At 36.5% G+C, this 21,678-nt stretch overlaps 1 protein-coding gene across 16 annotated transcripts in view; it reads right to left on the bottom strand.

Annotated features, from left to right (window-relative positions):
- Nucleotides 1-1,808: 1,808 nt before the first annotated feature.
- ARL15 (ARF like GTPase 15) overlaps nt 1,809-21,678 on the bottom strand; it is a 216,847-nt gene continuing 196,977 nt past the window's right edge. For 15 of the 16 annotated variants that reach the window (XM_080574579.1, XM_080574571.1, XM_080574573.1 and 12 more), the window contains one exon: nt 1,809-5,673. In XM_080574579.1, coding sequence (XP_080430705.1) covers nt 5,586-5,673 — 88 coding nt within the window. In that variant the 3' untranslated portion in view covers nt 1,809-5,585. The remainder of the gene's footprint in view (nt 5,674-21,678) is intronic. The other variant, XM_080574580.1, reaches the window with a different exon arrangement.

The raw sequence follows: 21,678 nt of genomic DNA on the forward strand, positions 1-21,678 counted from the left end.
TTTTCTCAGTTTTAGCTCACAACCTAATAGTGAGAATTGAGAAAATTAATTGTGATTTGCTTTCTTCATGTTGCACACAAGTGTAATAGAAAGATACAACATGCATCTATCTTACTAGCATTTGGGCAGGTTCTCAAACACATGTATAGAGTTTTCATATGAGAAGAAATGTTTCTGTATTTAGAAGTTAACTATATATCAGCTTTCCATCACAAATATTCTCCTTACCAAAACCATGCTATTTTCAGGCAGTGAGCCCCTCCATTCCCATAATACTAGAATGGCTGAGCATGGATTACCACTCATCCTTCCTTTTCACACCTTTCGTTCCTACTTCTTTTTCTGTAGTAATCCCAAACCAGCATAGGACCATTCACTAAGCAGTCTTGTTGGGTTTACTGTAAACCAGACAAACAGAAGATTAAAATCTGTTCCTTCTGTTCTCTCCACCTTATTGCCACAGATAATCAGAGCTGCACAGACTACTGTTAAGACCAGTATTCACATTGGAACGTCTGCCTTTTCTAGACAGTTTCAGTGATTCAAAAATGAAAGCATATTTGAGACATCATAAATGGAAGTGCTCAGAATGTTTGATATACAAACACTCACTCCACAAATGAGGCTGTCCTGAATATATTTCATCAAAACCCACTAGAACCCATTTTCCCATGAAATCTGGTGAATGAACAAGCAGTATAGACAACATATTTTGGCTTCTATAAATACAGCTGTGATAAAAGCTAAAATATATTAAAAGCAGCTAGCATTAAGCATAAATGTCTCATAACTAGTTCCATTAGCCTCAATCTTCAGTCCAACCCACACAATAACATTAGTCAGTTCACCCATGAGAGCTGAGCAAGGTAATGATTTTTTTCAGTGTCTTTCCCTAACAGATCTCAGCAACCTTACTTGATTTCAGGGCTCTTTTTCAACTGCAGATACTGAAAAGGGAATGGTTTCTGTTTTCATGTAGGATATGGGACTCTCTCATCTTTGTGTTAACCTAGGCCCTGGATGACTAACCCTACAGCTGACAGAAACAGATGTTTTTATTTGTTTGAACTATTAGGTCAAAGGGCTAATGAGCTAATGAAAATTCTTTAAAGAGCTATCAAATGAGGCATGATTAGCAGATTTTCAGTTCCTATTTATATAACAAAAAAGAATGAAGAAAATATTCTGAGTTTACAAATCTTTCATTTCCGTCCCGGTGTCAGGTTAAGAGGCAGATTTTAAAATAATAAAATGAAAAAAAAAGCATACCTCAGGAGCTGAATCAGAAATCTTCAGTCCGGCTCAGCAGTGCTGTGTTACGACTTGTGCTGTGTTTTTTCTTCTCAAACAGTGATAGCATAGCATAGAGTTTTCTCAGCAACTTTTTGTTTTTCCTGTAGTATTTTACTTTGCTCAACTTCTGCAGCATCTTTTTTTAATATGTACTATGCCATGCCATTTTATTTAAAACCATTTTCTAGTCACATAAACATGTTCCTTGGTTTACCATTATGGAATAATTGCATAAATATTATTCCAGTTTCTGTTCCAGCAAAAAAATCTGCAATATCTTTCAGGTATATTTCCCAGGTAACACCATCTTGCTTTGGAAATAAATCAGCCAGCTTTCAGGAGTTTCAATTTTTTATATGCACAGAAATGTGTAGGTATGTATAACTTAGCAATGATTATGCAGTAATCATTTGTTTTCATCTAAGAGTAAATAAATTACTTTGACGATTCAATACTGAGGTAATACACCATGTTCCTAGACTTGAATACTACTCAAGAAATCCAAACTTAGCAACTCAATTCTACACAGTGTTTATTTTCTTTTTTTCTTTCTTTTTTCTTTCATACTTTTCTTTTTTTTTGGATAGTGGAAATCATGTATAAATCACAAACAGTATAGGTTCCTCATGTCTATCAGTTGCCCACATGAACGGGTCAACTTTTGTGTAAAGACATTGTATTTTTAGTATAAAGTCAAGATAATATGGCAGTTAACTAATACTCTCAACTACAGTAAAGATACAAACTTTTGTAATATAAATTAATTGCCATTACAAAAAGGCAACTGTATTAACTAATACGGTACAAAAATCTGCAACTCTATAAATATAATGAAATGCAAGAAGTTAAATGAAATAATACATCACAGATTTTTGTACAGAGGCAAGCTAAGATACACATGGAACATTATATAGCAAGAAATAATATCAAAACGCACTAAGTTCTAACTTTTTTTTTTTTTCCCAATACAAATGCTAGAAGTACAAGTACAGGACACAACATGGAAGCAGTAAGATTACCAGCTCAGAGTGGATAGACAAAGAAGTCTTATTGACAGGTCGTAAAGCATTAGGCAGCAGACAGAGGCTTGTCAAAACCAGCTGTTGTTGGATACTGATTGATAATGTTTTCATTCTGACGGCTGAGACGCTGCAGACAGCCACAGGTCTGAGAAGAAGCCCAATGTGGGCACATACACGTACACACACATACACATACAAAGTAATTTAACAGATGTCTAAAGAACATTAAAGCACAGTATCTTTTTTAAAAAGACAATGTTCACTCCTTAATGAACTTGCATGGAAAGTAGAGCCTAGTGCCCAAGTTTATTTCATCTAAATGATGAACACATGTGAGAAGATTTAAAAAAAATAATAAAAAAAAAAATTGGTCATCCGAATAAAAATTGCATGGTGCTTACATATTCTACCATAACCAGAGTATTCAAAAACACTTTAGACAAGGAAGCGTGATGTTGTGAGCCACTATGAGCATTTTAATCCCTCCATAAAAAGGTGAAGGGGTTTATAGACATTAAAAAGGTACATATCCATTAAGTCCACCCACAACACAAAACCACAGAAGAACTACATTCAAAGTAAAGTTAAGTGTTGGTCTTAGCCTTAAGCAATTATGAGGTATTGTTTCAACCTGTGGTGAGGAATGATCACTGTATTAGTAAGAAAAAACATATTCAAAATCATTGTGAAAAATAAATCACTGCTCCTGTGCAGCTGGTATTTTCCTAAAGAAAATGCATTAAGCATCAAAAGGTCCTAGTCTGACTGCACCTTGGCACATGCCAAAGCCATGTTCTCATTGACTAGTTGGTCCTTTTGGATGTTACTTGTGTAGCACCTTCCAACAGTGCATAGCTGGGAAATCATGACCAAAATATAAGTCAGGAATTCTAAAGTCTTTGGACCTGAAACACTGATAGTATGAATAAGTACAGTTCCAAGAATGCAATACAGTTGAGATTATTTTAACTTTTTGTACTTTTTGGTCCATATCTTTAATATGGGAAAGAAGGGGGGAAACAGTAACAAGATTTAATTTCTCATCTGCTAATGCTCAATGAAAAAACAGTAAAAGCTCTGAATCCCTCTTTTTGCCTCCCCAAACTGTCTACCTTCTCTGGGAAATAATCTCTTGCTCCTCTTCACCATCTCTTATTTTTTCATTGTGCCTGACCAGGAAAGAAATCTGGAGACCTTGTGGAAATCTGGGGACTCTGTAACCTCTAAACTCACATAAGCTAAGAGAGAGAGTGGAACTGCACATCAGATCTCATTCCTCTAGAAATTCAGGGAAAGGAGACTCTGTTGCCTACACATAACAAACTGATGGGATACTGGGTCACTTCAATGGGGGGAGAGAGCTGGCACCGTCATTGGGATCCCCTTTGTATTTTGAAATGAACAGTTCCAGTTCTTGGGTTTTTCCAACAGTAGGAGGAGTGAGACAATTGGCCTGGCATGAAAGAGAAAAACAACACACGATGTCCTTCAGGCTTATGAGCAAAGCTTTCTGCCTATTCTGTCACAACATAAAACAAGTAGCTTACCAGTTTTCCCAGCTTCATTCTGATAATAGGAAGTGAGTTAAAACAGTGATCATTAGGCCATGCATTTGAGCAGAAACAGTTCTGAGGGAGCAATGCAAGAAATCCATGGAAATAGAAAAGTAAACAAAAACTGTAAAAACATTTTGTTTAACAAAGAGTATAATTGCAATAGAGAAATGGTTTTTATAAGCCTTAAAAGCTGATCCTTGCTATTTTCTTATTCTCAAATAAACTAGTGAAAAACTACAATAAACTTTAAACTTAAAAAATAAATGCTCAGAGTGGAAAGATATGTTGCTTAAAGCCCTGAAAAAGAAGCTAAGAGTTTCAAAACATAGGCAGAATCGATGAGGAACCACTGACACATCACTACAGTTTATGTTTGCAGACACTCACGCACAAGGCACAACATTCAAGGTGTGCACCAGTCAAGTGACTGATCTGCACATACCCTGTTGTGACTGACTTCATGGTGAACCAGCAACCTGGCATGTTTCTTTAACAGATAAAATCAGTTTTAAAAGTCAACAAAAGGCAGCCAAAAAAACTGCAAACCCACAATGGGGAAAACTTGGAAAGAGGAAATATGCACTATGTTACTGGAACCAAATGGGATATTTCCAAATGTATTACAAATGTTGTTTCCAATGAATACTTTTTTGTCTTCTAAGTAACATGCAGCCCAGAGGAAGTTTGAAAGAACAAGTTATAATCCCTTGAAAAGAGAAGCTTATAGTACAAACACTGGAAGGCCCTTCATTTTGGTATAGATGCCTTCTTGGCACTGTTTCGATAACAGTAGCATGCAATGAGCGAGTGATAAAGGAGGCAATCCTTATTTAAAATCAGTTACAATTCTAACTAGCAGTAAAGCCTCCAAAGCTGAATTAACAGACATTTGCTTTGCTTCTCTGGTGAAAAAAATGCTTTCAGTGAGAATTATTACTTTACCCAACTTCTGTCTGTATGTTTCCTAAGAATAGGGTTACTTAGGCCAACATTTTTATGTCACCTATTCTTCTCAAATACTGTTACCCGCACACATCTGTGTGAAAATTTCTCTTTCAGGGAACTTCCAGCAAGGTAATGGTTCTGCCTTAGACAAGGTTATGCAGTGACTTTAGGAGAGGAATCAACTAACATGTCGATTGTATTATCACTTAGTAAAACTTCAGAGTAACCTTTGCATTAATATGAAACTACTTGTTTTAAAGTATCATATTTAGGTTCTCAGTGGCTGTGTTTTCCAGAATGTGGAGTCAGTAAACAAGCTAATACAAATTAGTCTCACAAATCCTTAAGACATGAGTTATTTTTAAAAAATAAGTAGCAGGTAGAATTCCTCTTTTACGGACTATGTTATTCTTGTGTGTGCAAAATTTCCTGTCAAGGATGACGGCAACACAAGAAAGCAACAAGCAGTATGCAGAACTAGTGGTAAACAAAGAGGAACTCCCTATTTCAGTAGTGTAGACAACTTTACTGGATATAGTCATGTACCTGGTTCACAGAGTATTTATTTTAACAAAAGTACATTCTGCACTAACTATGTATGAACAACATATCACAGCATTGCCTTGATGCCACACCATAATTAAGCTGTGAGCAGAATGAACAGGTACAGTGATGCCTGGAGAACCACTCTTCTCTCTTGCGTTTCACATTCTTGAAGGTTCGAAGTCTCTCTCCTCCAACAAGTTTATTAGAAGGGAGAAGCTGTCTTTTACTGCCTCCATATCATCCAAGGAGCAAGGTTTAAGAATCCAGCGCTTTCCACGTGCAAGTGGCTCAAGTTCAAAGTATTTTTTGATCTATGAAGAAAAAAAAAAAAGAGAGAGAGACAAATGTATTAATACTATGAAAACTGACTCTACCTCTCAACTAAAAATAAGTAAGTAAATAAATTCAAAACCATCTGAAAAACGACATGTGAAAAATCAGGACGCTAATTTTTAGAGTCGTATCCACAGCTGTTCTTATAATACAGGTTATATGTTGTGACCTGAAAGTGTTTTCTTTAGGGGTGAGTGACCTGCTTGGAAGCTACCATTCCACCCATACATTTAACAGCATGGGAGGTCTGGGGAAGAATTATATGTACTTAAGGCAAAGAGCAAAGCACATGAACTAAGTGTCCAAACAGCCAACATAACATAAAGAAATTCTAGTTTACATTCAAACTTTAATGCTAAAGCTGTAGGTTCTGTCAGAACATTATTAGTAAACACTTAAAATGCAGATTTTTTTATTAAATTACTATAACAACACAAACGAACTGTTAAAAATATACAAAATTTAAACACTGTATTCAAGGTAAGCTAAAGAGTGTTTCTTAATGACTTTCAGAAAAATAAAAATTCTTCCAAAATCAGTTAGTTTTTAAAAATTCAACATTTAATTTCAACATCTTCAACATGGACTACTAGCATACTAATGTGATTAGAATAATAATAATAAATGTGGGACACGATGTTTTTTTGTGATGGTCTTCATTCAAAATCCAGCACGTTCCATCAGCCTTCAGCTGCTTACGAACAATACATAATAATGCCTATAAAGAAGGAAGGCTTTAAATTAAACTAATTCAATTTTTATTTCTGCAGCAACCATGCATCAAGGAGGCAGCCTACGATGCAATATAGAACTGCAGCTTATAGGGTCATTACAAGCCTTGACAAAATGTACTGGGGAAGGTGCAGATTCTTGGAAAGACCAGTTGTTACTGACACTAATTACACTGAATATCAAGTTAGAAACACAGACCCACAGGAAGACTGTCGAATAAAATATTTGAATTTAGTAGTATTCTCTACTCGCTTTTCAAATCAGCAAGTAGTGTATCAAAACATATTTTTGATCCTATTAATGCCTGTTAGAAAAAGACAGCAGCTTGAAGGTCATGTTGGTCAATATATTAACCTTAAGCTGTTCTCATCAGACTTTCAGTCTTTAATAGTATTTGATCCAAAAGTCTACTCATTTCTGACTTGTCAAAATAGTTTTTAAATCCAAAATCATATCCATCAATACTTGCTATTGTCAACATACCAGCAGAAATATTTAGTCCTGACTTAGTTTGCACATTCTTGTTCTGTATAATTCTTGCCAAATATTCTTAATTCTCTTCTATCACAGACTGAGCCACAAGTATGCACAACAACAGGAACAGTTACTTGTATTCTGGTAGGCAGTTGAGGCCCTAGACAGGCAACTGGAGCCAAACTGTGAGAGGCTCCGTGTGCAGGGGAATAAAACCCTGCAACATCTCTATACAGCTCTGTACAGTGTCTACACAACAGTTTTATTTATCAATAATGCATTCTAACAGAAGAAACTGAGTGTGGTTGTATCAACTCACATAAATCAGAATTCAACTGTGACAATGTGTCAGGAAGGTTTCTCATTTTCTAGTAAGGATTTTAGAGCAGAGCTTCTAGTAACAAATATCAGAAAGAGTGATCTGGTTTTGAGAGCAGAACTTCTGCTTCCTCCAGCTAAGATATAGGTAAAAACTTAAAAAATCTATTTCTAACAAAGCAAAATTGTATCAGTAACAACCTGCAAACATGTAGAAAAGAAAGCACAGTAGTAGACATTTACTTCACATCAAACATATTTCAGAAAAAAACACAAGTCTGCAAAAACCAGTATTTTAACACCAACTTTTTAGCATTGCTGTCATAGTGCCATATTAATAACTGATATGTTAGCATGGTTGCATGTGATCAGAATATAAATAGTAATCTCTATAAGGGATAAACTGCAATGCTTCCTGCAGGTGAAGTGACACCAAATTGAATTTACCCTCATTAATAAATTAAGTGAATGTCACCAATCACAGTATTGGGGGAGCAGGGTAAGAAAGCGCTCTTGCTCCTCTCAGTAACAGCCTCTTTGACTGCTGAACAAGAGGAGAAAGTAAAAGCGGCACAGAAACATAACAAAGCAAGGTGTCAGCGCGGCTAGCTGATGGAGCAGCTCGCTGGTGTTAAGCTGACAAATATGGCTGAGTAACTTGAGATGTTTCAGACCCATAACCCAGAGGATGTCCACCACACCCCCTCTACTGGAAGACTATTGCCATCAGTCCCTTGAGTTCAATGAAGTCTGTCCGCAATCTTATTTACATATCCTCTTGAATTAATGCTGTGCCATGTGAGGAAATGATGAGGAAAAGGTAATTACATTTTAATGAGAGTACTTGGGTTTAAAAGCATTAAAGCATCTAGGAATGCGTACAAAAGGAAATGATGGCAGTAAGCAGACTTGCACTGAATCTTGTGTGTTCATGAGCAAATACAACACTGCTTACCAAGGCAGCTTCTAGCCAACAAAAACACAATGACTTCAAGCTATATTTCCGTGCCTGCAGACTCCAAGATATAATTTCTATTGCAGTAGTAAAACAGCAGGAACTGATTTAGTAAAACAATTTTTGAAGAGACATTTTTGATTTGGATGACCACTGTTGACTAAAATCTATTTTTTTACCATTTCTTGGTGTGTAATCAAGATGTAACAAAATCAGTGATGTGTTGTCATCATTTTCCACCCCTTAGGACCAGTTCGGAGTCTCTGCATTAACACATCCTGAACGAATGCTTAAATTAAAATGCTTAGTAAGTGGTGGCTTTTGAAATGAGAAATTTTGATATTGGCATAAAGGCACAACTGCTTATATTCATAAGTAACACCTATTTTTTCACACCTACAGAGACAAAAGATTTGCTAGGTGACTTGTCCCTCATGCAAATATGGAAAAATAACACCAATCAGCTTACAAATAGTAACTAAACCAGAAAGTAGCACAGAAGGATCTTCCACAAGCCAAGGGACATTTTGCGGTATGTTACTGTATTTCTTCCTTTAAACTTTTACTAAAGCACAGAGCTCTGCAAACAGGCTCTATTATCTTGAAACTCCCAGGAAGAAGTTTGCAGGCACAAATATTTTTCCCTGCAATGTACTGCGATTTCTCCCCCCACTCAGAAGATGTCATTCAGTTCTAAAAACAAGTTGTTTTCAGACTTGAAAAGGAACCCTTTGTTACATGTAAGAGATAAAACTACACAAAAATAGACCAGCACAATCGGATGCCCGACACTGTTTACACTGTCGGGTTTTCCACCGGCACGCTCTCAGCTCTCAATCCACTTTTCTTTTGGTCCTCTCTCTGTAGCTGCTTTTTGCCTGGATGGCCATCATTCACACTTGTTCCCTACCAGATTTCCTAGGAGGATGCATGCTAATCATCAAAATGTCTGAAGGAAGTTAAAATTTTCTGACTACTCATCTCAGTAGCCCCTGCATAACCAGATAAGCAGCAGTAACTATTTTACAGCTCCTCCAAGAGCACAAGTACAAAAGGGGGCAGTTATTAAGAGAAGCTTTTTGTCTTGCTCTCTTGCATAACTGATGAAAAGCTTTCTGCCTACTCGTGGATGCCGAAGCAAAACATTAAGACTCAGACACGCTTCAGATGTCTGACACATCAGACATGCATTTACATACTGGCTTTGCATTTTTAAGTGTTTACTTTGGGACTGCTAAATTTTTAAGACATAACCTTAGAAGAAAATACAATCAATTAAATCCACATCATTTCAAGACTCCTTTACTACTATTTTACAGGATTTCACTGTGTCTTGACTCCACATGGGGCCTTGTTTTATAGAGAAGCTGACATTGTATCTATGCCACATACTGAAGTCAATAAAATCTAACAATACACGTTTGCAATTATTCCCACTCTTCCCACACTCCACCTTCTAAGTCCTATTCTGCTGGCACAATACGCTAAGCATATGGTTATCAAATGTTGCTTAACCTATGTGCTGGAAAAGTCAAGACACAATAAAAGGATTGATGCCCAGAACCTCAGCTGGGGTAAATTAGCACAGCAGCGTGGAACTGATGTTACTAAATTGATCTACGTAAGCTGCCTAACCAGTCCCTGCTGAAAGCTTTTATATGTTCTATTACTGAACCTCATCTAGCCAGTTCACAACACAAGACATCCAGGGAAACTTAGATACTGTATGACTATATGAATACAGAGTCATTTGTATCTATTACTGAAGATGAAAAAAGCTGCTTGAAAGCATTATTTTTCGTCTGAATTCCCCACTTTAATTCTGAAGTTCATCAGTACAAAAAGCCTTCCAACCCACTCTAATCTGTTGTAAACAAATGCAAGATGCAGCCATTCACTTATACTTATCAGGCTGTATTTGGAGAATTTAATAATTTTTTTTTCATCCATTGCTGCTTTATTGAACAATTGTACTGGGAATAATGAATTGTAATAATGTATGTACATTATAACTAATCAAAAGCTACAGAGTCATGTCAGTGACCCCACTAGTCTGAACTTTTCAGACTTTTACAGGATTAAGCAAGCATTCCTACAACTGGTGGAGGCAGGAATTAAACTAAAATTACCTAACTTGCTGAATCCATATATTAGCCACAAGGAATGGTTCATTCATCTCAAATCTGCATGGACAAGAACTGTAGCAGTAGTAGGACATGGAGCTCCCCATACTGACACTGTAAATATTTCATTGGGCTGTGATGCTGAGGTTACATTTTCAGACATCACAAAAGCCTGCCTTTTAGAGCAACTGTTTAGAAAAACCCACAAGAGAGAGGTAAATTTGAGAGCTGGGTCCATGAACAACAGAAGAGCTGCCTGTAACAGTGACCAAACGTGTTCAAATTCAATACCTTTGGAGAAGAGAAAAGGCCAAAAAAGCCCATCACATAGCATTAAGTTTTAAAAAGGGAAACTACATAAAATGAGTAACTTAAAGAAAATTAACTGTGCAGCTAAAAAGGTAAATGCTTGCAGGTGGCATAGAAAAAAATACCATAATTAGAGGCTCAGAGTATATTTATATCACTAGAGAAGACTTTAAAAGAAACAAAAAAAGCTTTCAACAGTTGCAATAAGGAAAAGGATGGTATTAGAGGTAAAAGAAGTCATGTCTAAAGAAGGAAAACAGAAAACAAAAGAAAGGAAATTCTGGCAAATTAAATAGAAACCACAAATGTTGACCTCCTAACCATAGAGTGCAACCCGTTGCTTAAATCACCACTGATGCTAAAAAGTAAATTGAAATCCACTCTAGCTTATGTTAGTGTGCTGGACTGCAACTGCACAGCCTCTTGAGCAGCTATACATGCTTTCTCGCTGATCCTGTTGTGAATACAATGATTTATAAGAGTGGGTAGAAGGATCTTTAGCCACTTCATCTTAAATCAACCAGCTCAATCCAGTGTTGTACAAGTGAACACTTGCATGCTTTTCCCTAAAAATCTGCTGGTAACCTTTTTATCTGACACCTCATTTGGCAAACAACAACCCCTTGTCTGACCAGAACAGCTCCTTGAACCTGCACAACTGTCAGCAGAAGTTTCATAATGTTTATTCTTTCTATAGAGACACTTCATATTCTCATGTAATGATACTTCACGTGTGCCTGGCTGTATGCTTCTTCAGAACAGTGACCTCATCCACGTCTAGAAGGGTCTGTGTAATGCACCCGTGTCTAGTGAGCACTCCTCATAAAACACCTGTATCTCATCTTTATGGACTCCATATGGAGCACCTCTAACCCAGTGGGGATGGGAATGAAAGTGCCTCAGCTGATGGGAAGCGGTGGCAATGCTGCTGGGATCTAAAACAGACCTGCTCAGCAACCTGTGCATGGGGTTATTTCTAGGAATGCCAGTTTGACATTGAACAACACTATCAGCCATCAAAATGCTCTTAAATTCTAGTTCTTTGAAGTTAAATATCTTATTGTCAGCTGAGCTGTATGTGCCACTGGATCCAAAGTCTGTAAGTACAATGTCAAAAATTTACAATGAATCAATTAAATGTGTATTATGATAACCAGCACTCTGCAACTGTTTTTTTTTTTAATGTGTTGTTTTATTTTTTGTTTTTTTTGTTTGTTTGTTTTTAAAGTATGACCTGCTGAAGCAACAACGCAAGAAAACCCAAGACTGGCTTCTTCAGCATATCTGTGTGATGGTAAGGCAAGCAATTTCTCTAGACTTGATTTCAAAACCAGCAAAAGACTTTTTGTTCAAATCCTCATGGGTAGTGGAAGATGCTTTAGAAATTAGTATTTCTGATTTGTACAGCTTTCCAAACTATTATTATTATCATTATTATTATTTTGTTTTACGAAATACTACCTGAAACACTTCCAGCTGTGCCTTGTACTTAGCTTTTTAATAGACATGGCTGATATTTTGGCTGCTAAGTCTTTACAGAGAGGAATACAGTCACTTCTACACATATTCCACAAAATACTTTACACAGTGGCTTGTGGAACAGATGCTCTTTTCCATCCTTGTTATATTTAGTGTCCACAAGACACTACCCTTTTCAGATTGCAAACAATTGCTTAAAAAAATGTATTTTAAAAAAAGATTCCTAACTGTTCTGAATGAAGAAATATGATGCCTGGCAAATCAGCACAGACATGTTGTTCCAAACAGAGCATGCAGTACTGGCAAATGCAAGTGTCAGACAAGGAAAGGGGAGTGAGTTTGAAAGCTGGAAGAATACAGTGGGGTGCTTACTGAAAAAAATAAAATAAAATATTGTGTAATGTATCAGGATATAGAGTGGCAGCTTATTTTTAAATGTGTAGGTGTTTTTTATACAGATGCATATAACCGTGGTATGATGGGTTGATGACAATAGGGCAGATGAGAATGAGGACAGAAAACTGCTGAGGGTGCAAAGGCACTACTGAGGTTTGCATGAGAAACTTTGTTTGGATGAAAGCAAAGATAGGCTTTAAGGAGCTACCAGTGTCTGCATCTTTTCATGCAATTCTTTACCATGCAACAACACACAATGGCTTATTAGATTTCTTTGGTTACATTTTATTAATTTGTTCAAAAGGAATAGAAAGAACTAGGTAAACAGCAAAAAGATACACCCATACTTTGGCCTTCCATGTTTTATTTACCCAACATAGTCTGTTTATCTAAGCCTCTACTTTTCCTACAACTAGGAGACACACAGATAACATGAGAATAGGAGCAGCACATCTCTGTCGAGAAAACCAGACTATTCTAGATGAAGATTCATACAAACAGTACTGCGATTGCAACCAAGAATGGGGCACACAACATCCAAACTCAAACCACAACATCCATTCTTGAGTGATGAGTGAAACAATGAGAACAGAGAAGAAAGGATTGTACAAAAAAAAAAAAGTGCATTGAAAGCACAGTAGAACAACATTTTACTTTATTATCTACAGCTAAAATGATTTAATTTATTGCAAAGACTTAATGAGGAGAAAAGGGGACATCAAGTACCAGATTTTCAGACACACTATTAATGTGTAATTTCTCTGTATTGGACTGCATGTTTTTGCCTCACAACTAATCCTGTAGGTCACTGATCCTATTACTTTGTCAACTACCCACTGGGTACTTTGGGTTGCAACAGATACTGGGAGCTATGTGCTTGTACAATGCCTAGCATTAATGGAGACGCAGCATTAGTTCTTTTGTCACCAAGAAGTCTCAGTTAAAGTGTTAGAATATAAAATCTTAAAGAGTAAGGCTGTAAATTAGCCCTGGTTAAAGTCAGATCTTTGGAGGACATCTAAAATTCACATATATATATATATATTTTCACATATTACACAGTGACTGAAATGTTGATTTTCTATATATATGGACAATTTTCTACACAAGTGTATTCTTAGCATATCCTAACACTTTCTTAAGATATTCTGAAATAACTGATTGCATTTAAGATCAATTAAAATTTAAAATAATTGGTTTAAATTGAGAACACTGCCCAAATCTGTTAAAAAACACAGAACATATCCAAAGATAATTTTAAAAGAAACATATTAAAAGCTTTTACTATATCACAACTCATCTCCCCTCTAACTTCACAGCTTTATTACATCGTCAGTTAAATAACTCTAGAAACACAAATAGCTAGTAGAAATTCAACACTCAAGACCTTTAACCACATATCTGTTAGCCTTTCACAGATTTTATAGATTTTGTTTAATTTTGTTTTGAATAGACTGTAGATATTCACGGTTCACTTCAGACAATAACACTAACAACAGAGCGTGGTGATTTCAGCAGCAAAATATACTAGTTTTAAATACAGACTGTGGCTTCAACTAGTAACAAAACCTGAGCCACAGGCACTCAAGCGCTGAGTTTTTACGCCCTCCCTCTGCCCAAAGAAAAAGTTTACCTGTGTCATTGAATGTCAAAAAAACCCTTTAGAATAATCAGAAGTCCAACGATCAGTCCTTATTATGACATCCCTTCTGCAAATGGCATGTTTTCTGTTCAGATAACAGTTAAGCAGTATTTTCTGGAGAGATACATATGTGATGATTCATCTGCGTCTGCCTGAACATGTATATACATCTAGTACTTGAATAAATAACATCTGTATTCTGTGCCCATGTCTGCAAAGCACCAAAACACTGTATGGACATGTATTCTTGTATCAACAGCAAAGAACAGAGTTTCTAAGGGCTCTGTGGTTGGTTCCACACATTCACACTGCTGAAACCATTCCAAGCCAACAACCAGTGGGAACACAAAGAAAAACCATTTATTCAGCAGTGGTTGTGGTTCTACAATATGTACTCATGCATATAGGTTCAGACAGTGGTCCTGCCTATTTCACTTGTTCTTTCTCAGTTATAGAGCAGACTGGATAAATGCAGAATAGTTTCAAGCTCCTTTCAGGTCCTTTGCTGGTGAGAGTGTCTATTATGCAGTCTGCACAGTGCCATGTGTTTTAACACGCTTATAACTACCTGCATCTAACCATTTCTGGTCCAAAAGCAGAAAATGCAAAATAAATCCATTTTGGAATGAAGTCACTGCTCTAAACCAGGTATTCCAGCTGCTCCAGACTCATCTCCCTTTCTTGATATTAAATGACTCTCCATTCAGAAATATGGCAAAACCCTCTCACGCTCTGACTTCATGCCTTGCTTGAGTAAAGCCTTTCACAGCTTTCAGATCCCTGCATAAAGCACAGGGATATAAAGAGTAAGATTACACGACTCGATTCAGAAACAGTCCTGTACACAGGGATATAGAGAACACCCATGTGCACAACCAATTTGCCACTACCTCTAAAATGTTAGTAAGTGCACAAAGAATTACAGATAGGACAAAAAAGGAGCACTTTACACTGAGAGAGGATTTTTTTAACCACGTAATGGAGCTGTTTCCAGTGTTGGGAGGCAATAACACTGAACAACTGTGGAGGTCTGCAGATGATACTGGAAAAGCTAGGGATGACCAAAAGCATTTGAGAAAATGAGTGAATTTTCAAAGAGATGCTGAAGAACTGTATGGGTCTCCAGCTTCCCTCTGGCTTTCAAACTTTAAGGTGACAGGTAATCTCTCCTTCCATTATCGTAGGTTGTAGTAGGGAGTTCTACCTGTTTGAGAAGTCTATTGGTGAAAAGGTCCCATGGGAAGGGACAAGAAAAAGAGTAATTAATATTCTTCACTAAGTGCATCAAGACACCACTTGCCCTACCTTATCCTGACCCACACTTCAAGGAAAAAGAAGAAATAATAGGCAGTAGATCAAGATTTTCATATACATAAAAGAAAGATACATTGATATCTCAGGCAGAGTATCAACCTTTACATTAAAAACAAACAAACAAAGCAGCAACAAAAAAACATACCCAGAGAAACTACATAACCACATTGCTCTCCAATGAATGCTCAAATTCTAGGGCAGACACACAACATATATAAAACTTATGGCCTTCTTGAATGATGGCTACTGATAATAATATTGATGATACTTAAAATGGGATCAATAAAGCTATTGTTATTGTGATGAAATGAATTAAGGATTGCCCTTGTATGCCTGTGACTATGAAGTTTCCTCTGTAGTGTCACTAAACAGCCAAGTTTCTTCCAAAGAAAAGCATCTGAAGGCCGGAAGATTATGTCATGGTGATGCCTCAATTTTCATGATAGTATAAAAGATACAAAAAAAAAAAGCAAAAAAAAAAAAGCAAAAAAAAAGCAGGCACATGTCAAGTGATTCCAGCAGAGTGGGAAAAGAGGAGGAAAGCATGGATTCTGTGGGCTGACAAGTCAGCTTCTTCCCTCTGCGTCTGAATTTGATGTCCAGTTTTGTCAACAGGTCCTAGCATTACACCTTGGGTAAGTTTCTCACTGTAAACAAAATTGTATAAAGCAAATATACGGATGACATAAATTTTTAAGCAGATGGGAAGATTAATGCCAGTTGATTAAAATATTTTCAAGCAACAGATTTTTCTAAGCACTCTCCCTTCCATTCCCCTGACAAAATACCTTACCTATTCAAAACTGTTGTCTAATGAAGGTATAATCAATTTTTTAAATTTGGGGGAGTTGGTGCTCACTGAAAGTCTCAATGTTTACAATTACTGAGTTTCCTTTACATTAGATATCACCATATGATGATTGCTGACCACTAGCAGCAATGCAAAAGCTCATAATGCATTATTGGCTTTTTGAGAACGTACTTGAAATTTGCACCATTTCACCCCTTCCTAATAATGAACTATTGATATGAATACAGCTAAAAAGAATGTAGCGAAGCACTTCCATACCAACCGAGAAAGGTTCTGTATATTTAAGTTAATGAGTTTAAATGCTAAACTCACATATAAGAAACAACCAATTATCCTGTCTGAAACACAGGCTTGTAAAACTCTCAGTTACTTGTAAAACGGTCTGCTACACACGAGTAAGATGTTGTTTAAATGACTTGTTTGACTAGATGCATTCACCATGAAATTGATTCTTTTAAAGCATTATTTTTAAACTTGATACAAGTTAACTGTGTGAACTGAAAAAGGGGAAAAATCTACCATTATAAAGCATATGTTTTAGTATGAGTTTACTACTTTATGAGGTTGAGTGTCACTTGAATGAGAAACTCATCAAGAACAAACAGTCATTTGTAGGGAGGTAATTGAAAGGTTTAATGCAATTAAACTATTCTGCCATTTCAATGCTAAGATGTATGGTACAGTATCTAGTGTTATCCCACAACAGATAGAACATCTTTCAGCTATAAGCACCAAAAATACATCTGAATTGCTATTTTTCTGAAAGTAGTACTATATTGTGGTTTTACAACTGGTTTTAGTATTACAATTCTGTTATGCCTTTTGGCAGCTGGTGGCATAAAAAGTGGATAACTAGCAACAGACCACTGAATATTCCTCAATCTCCAGCTCAGGCACTCAGCTGCTTAACTTTTCAGTGATCCAGACTTCAAAGAAAAAGAACTAACCACTGGAAGAAGGTCCTGGAGCTGAATATATATATATATATGTATATAAACACATATATATATTTATATGTATAAACAGACAAATAAAAAAACACCGCTAGCAATATGTTCTTCAATAACATTTTTTAGATCTGAATATTTAGCATGGCCGTATAAATACAGACATAGCAAGCCAGGGTTACTGAACAGATTAGAGTTTGCAAAGTAGTGTCTTATGTTTGCTCCCATAACCAAAAAAGGTTACTATTGTTTTATTATGAATCAATGTGCCAATGGTATGTTGCTAATAGTTCACAGATGCTTGGTCACTTAAAACCAAAAAGGAAAGTCTACTTGGTACTAGTTAAAATTTGAAATCTTGCTAATGGAACATTTCCAATTGTCCTCTCAAAACAAGAAATGACCTTGTTATGAGATAAAACGGTAAGAATAGTTTTTTGAAAATCAGTACAACAAATGTAGTGTTTTATACACTGGCCCAGAAAAACTGGAAAAGATACTATGCTGCCTACTGAACAGCAGTTTTGGAGAAGAATCAAATTCTCAGACTGAATAAAGTATTTGCACATCATACAGCAGTTTACTCAATATCCAGCAAAGAGTGCCACCCGCCATGCTGTTTTATAAACCCAGTTGTAGACAGATTAATAGAAAGGACAGTGTCATCAACATGTCAGTCAGGCCACAAGCAGTGTGGAAGGAATTGGAGAGGTGAAATAAAGAGAGGTGTGAAGACATCAACCTCACAAAATGGCTTCAGATGGCTTACATGAAATAAGACATCCTGTTTCTATGGATGTCTGAAGCATCACAATAAAAACGATTTTATTAAAAGAAAAACAAACAAACAAACAAACCAATCCAACTGCTAGTGTATCAAATTGATATTTGCCAGCTAGAAATCTGCAAGTTGACTTGAGATGACAACAGTCAGAAAATCAAGGTGAAACAGGGACATTCATCTCAGGAAACAAAAAATGGCTCATTTGTTCCGTTGAAAAGAGTTATTATGCATTAACAGGCTATCAGTAAACATAAGGTATCAACTGTGTTTAGATTAAAGGCAAATGCAGGACAAACAAGTACAACTGGATCCTACCAAAAACTCCAGAGGTTAGGGGTCTAATTGGATCTACAGCTTTTCTTGGGGAAGCAAGAACACTTCTGCTTATTTTATACAAAACACATGCAACACCTTAACATTTCCAGTAGGATTTGTATATTCCATTTATATCAGAGGTTAACATGTGAACTTCTCATTCTTTATGTTCCTTTCACTACTACCAGAGATAGCAGTAAGTTTAATATCAATTATGCATTTCACACATGCTTGATACAAAAGTATGAGAAAGATGCAGAATTGCACTTCGGCTATACTGGATACATCTAACTACCCATGTAAATATACAGGCTAGAAGAACATCTCAATTTATATCATATAGAAAGAAAAAGGGACATTATCATTAAAATGGCTGCACAAAAATGTCCAGCTGAAGGAGAAATACAGAGTCATGTCTTGTTAATGTAATTTCCAGTATTGCTTAGCCTCATTAAGCACTCCCAACAACTTGACGGGCTATAAAGAAGTAAAAACACTCGATCAAATAAATTTCAAATCACAAACAGTTCACCTTCCTATCACCGATCCCAATTAGTGGAGATACATATGCATCCAGTTCAACAGAAACTCATTTTAAAGGAAGATAAAAATATCTGGGGTCTTATACTTTGATATTGGCACATACTTGTGTGTAGAAGACTCAGGTACATTTGTAATCACTTGTACAATCTGAACAATAAGTACAAGTGAACAATTGCATGGAAAATTAAGGATAAGGGAGAGAGAGTAAATCAGGAGCTGTCTGCTAGAAATAATAAAATTGTTTGGGAAGTGCATGATTCAAAAAGCTTTTAGAGTCTTTCTAAATAAGTACTAAGTATTCTTTGTGGGTGAACAGTAATACTTTAGTACTCATTGCCCATTCAAATATATTTTAAGGCTTTTTTTTTTTTTTTTTTTACTGGTAGAAATAGCTACTGTTCAGATATCCCTGTAGTGGACTGGGCTTGGCTACACACTACTAACTTCACAACAGGCACTCTTCCAAAACCAGAAGGGAGAGAAGAGGGTGACGCCACATCTCCCAGCTAACAACAGTTTATGGGATTAATTTTATTTTATTTAAACACTACAAATTGCAAGACTGTGTGGTACTGCAGTGATACAGGCAATGACTGTTCCTGATACAGATAAACCTGGAACATTTCGAGTCCTAGTTTGTACTTCCAGCTGGAGATATTCTGAATCAGAAAACTGTGGGGAGAAAAATTAGTAGAGGGACATCAAACAGAAGGAAAAAAAATTGCCTTCCCATACAATTGCTAGCATTAATATATTTTAGGAGCATGATCTAGGCCACCTTCCTGCAGGAGGAAGTTTTTGCAAAGAAGTGGAGGTCAAGCCTAGAGTGACATGGTTCACTGAATGACCGAATAGAGGTTTACATATTTCCTTTATGGCTGCTGGCACTGGTTTTGGCCTAGAAGCCTCTAATGAACAAAGAGAGCTCTGATCCCTTCTGGAACCATTCATATGTGATTAAGATCCAACAATACAGCACTTTGATCCACTGGGCTACAGAAGGATTGGATGTTTCCTGAAGGAGTCATTTTGGGTGAAAGGGGAGGAGAAGAAAAGAAGACAGGAGTTTTCCTGATCAGGTCAATCTCAGTGAGACTGCACTCTTCTCACATCCAATGAGAATTGTACTATCTTGAGGGATTTGAAGCTTTGGAAAGATGACAGATGACTGAGGTACTGAAAAGAGGAGTGGACTATGGTAACAGTATCTCCAGTACAAAGAATACATTTATCATTCTGAAAATGATGTTGAGATCCATTTTCAAGAGAAGAAAACTGAGTCAGCTATTCCAAATCATATTGCAACAAGCAAGGACATAAAAATGGACGTTCATTAAAGCAAGTTGAATAGCATCTTTTGCAGATATGTTCAAACAGGTTGCAGTACCATAGTTACAAATACACACTTCCTCACTCCAGTATAGCGAAAACAGCAGGAGAGGTAAGGGTAGGTCTAAAAAAAAATCTCAGAAAATGAACACCTGGGTCCTTGTAAGTAATCTTTCTATCTTGACACCAATATACTTCATATAACACAAGAGAATTAAGGGCCTGTTTGAAGTTAGAAGAGCATGTACATGACACACCGTTTGGAGGAGTATTTACTTTTTTCAACAGACGTAAGTATTAAGCACAGGTGATGGATTCAGATCCACAGGAATGAACAGAGGCTGGAATGTCTAGACTACCAGGAAAGCATAACACAGGTGTGACAACTCTGCCCGACTATCACATTCCAATATTTTCAGTATAAACTAAGTAACTTCCATCATCTCTTGATATAAAAGCAGAAGAGGGAAAACATATTTGGCTTTGTCTACTACAAATGTCTACTCTTAACAATTTATTTTGGAAACTAACTCTCCTTTTCATATTTGGTTTGGATGCTTCCAAGTCCACCTGGGGATGCCTCAAGCTCACTGGCTATCCAGTACAACAGTTAATTTCAGAAAACACTTTAAATTCTCTGTCAATGGTTTAGCCAGGTTGGTCATATTTGAATGTTTTTTACATGTCTGTCCTACCTGACAGCAGGTAACTTTCTGCACAGGCGAAAAGCTTTGTATTTGTCATACAGACTTTAATATCTTGAATTCATTGTCAATGTGCATATACTATGATTCCTCACATCTAAATGAAGCAAAACATGCTGTTTTTCCTCAGATGATTTGAAAACCATCAGCAACGTAGAACCATGCTGACAGCCAACTACTAACAGCAGAAAAGTCAGGGTGAAAGCAAACAGAATCAACAAGGTGGCAAACTGAAAACTAAAATCCATTGTCACTGTTTACAATAAAAGGGTATTTGCTGCTAACCTTGTACTATAAAAGAGATTACAACCCACCGTAAGCTACTCAATTTCATAGAGTTCTAATATCAGTTGTACATTAAAAAAATCCTGAACTACTGTGTTTCCGTATACAAGTAAGGCAATTAAAACATATCTACTCCTGAAGGCAGGACCACAGTTAAAAAGATATGGAACAAGCATTTTGCACGAGTGTGTTAATTCAGTGTTGGCAAGGAGGTTTCCACTAATTCTAAAAAACACTGTTCAAAGGAGAAAGACGAGACTTGCTTTGGAAAACTAACCTACAGCTTTATGCTTAAGCTGCTTCCCTAAGTACTGCTTCCAATTACAGTAATTATGGGGGTAAATAACTGTTTCAAAACAACATAGACTATCTCTGTCCCTGAGCAACCTTCACAGAGCAGATGATTTACAGCACAACAATATCAGAATTATCTACTAAACTTCAGTGGTAATAGCATGATAGCATGCATTCTGAAATGCCACTGCTTCATTTTTTATTTTTATTTTTTACCATAGTCATAACA

The sequence above is a fragment of the Anser brachyrhynchus genome (assembly GCF_964034855.1).
Source record: "Anser brachyrhynchus genome assembly, chromosome: Z".
NCBI lineage: Eukaryota > Metazoa > Chordata > Aves > Anseriformes > Anatidae > Anser > Anser brachyrhynchus.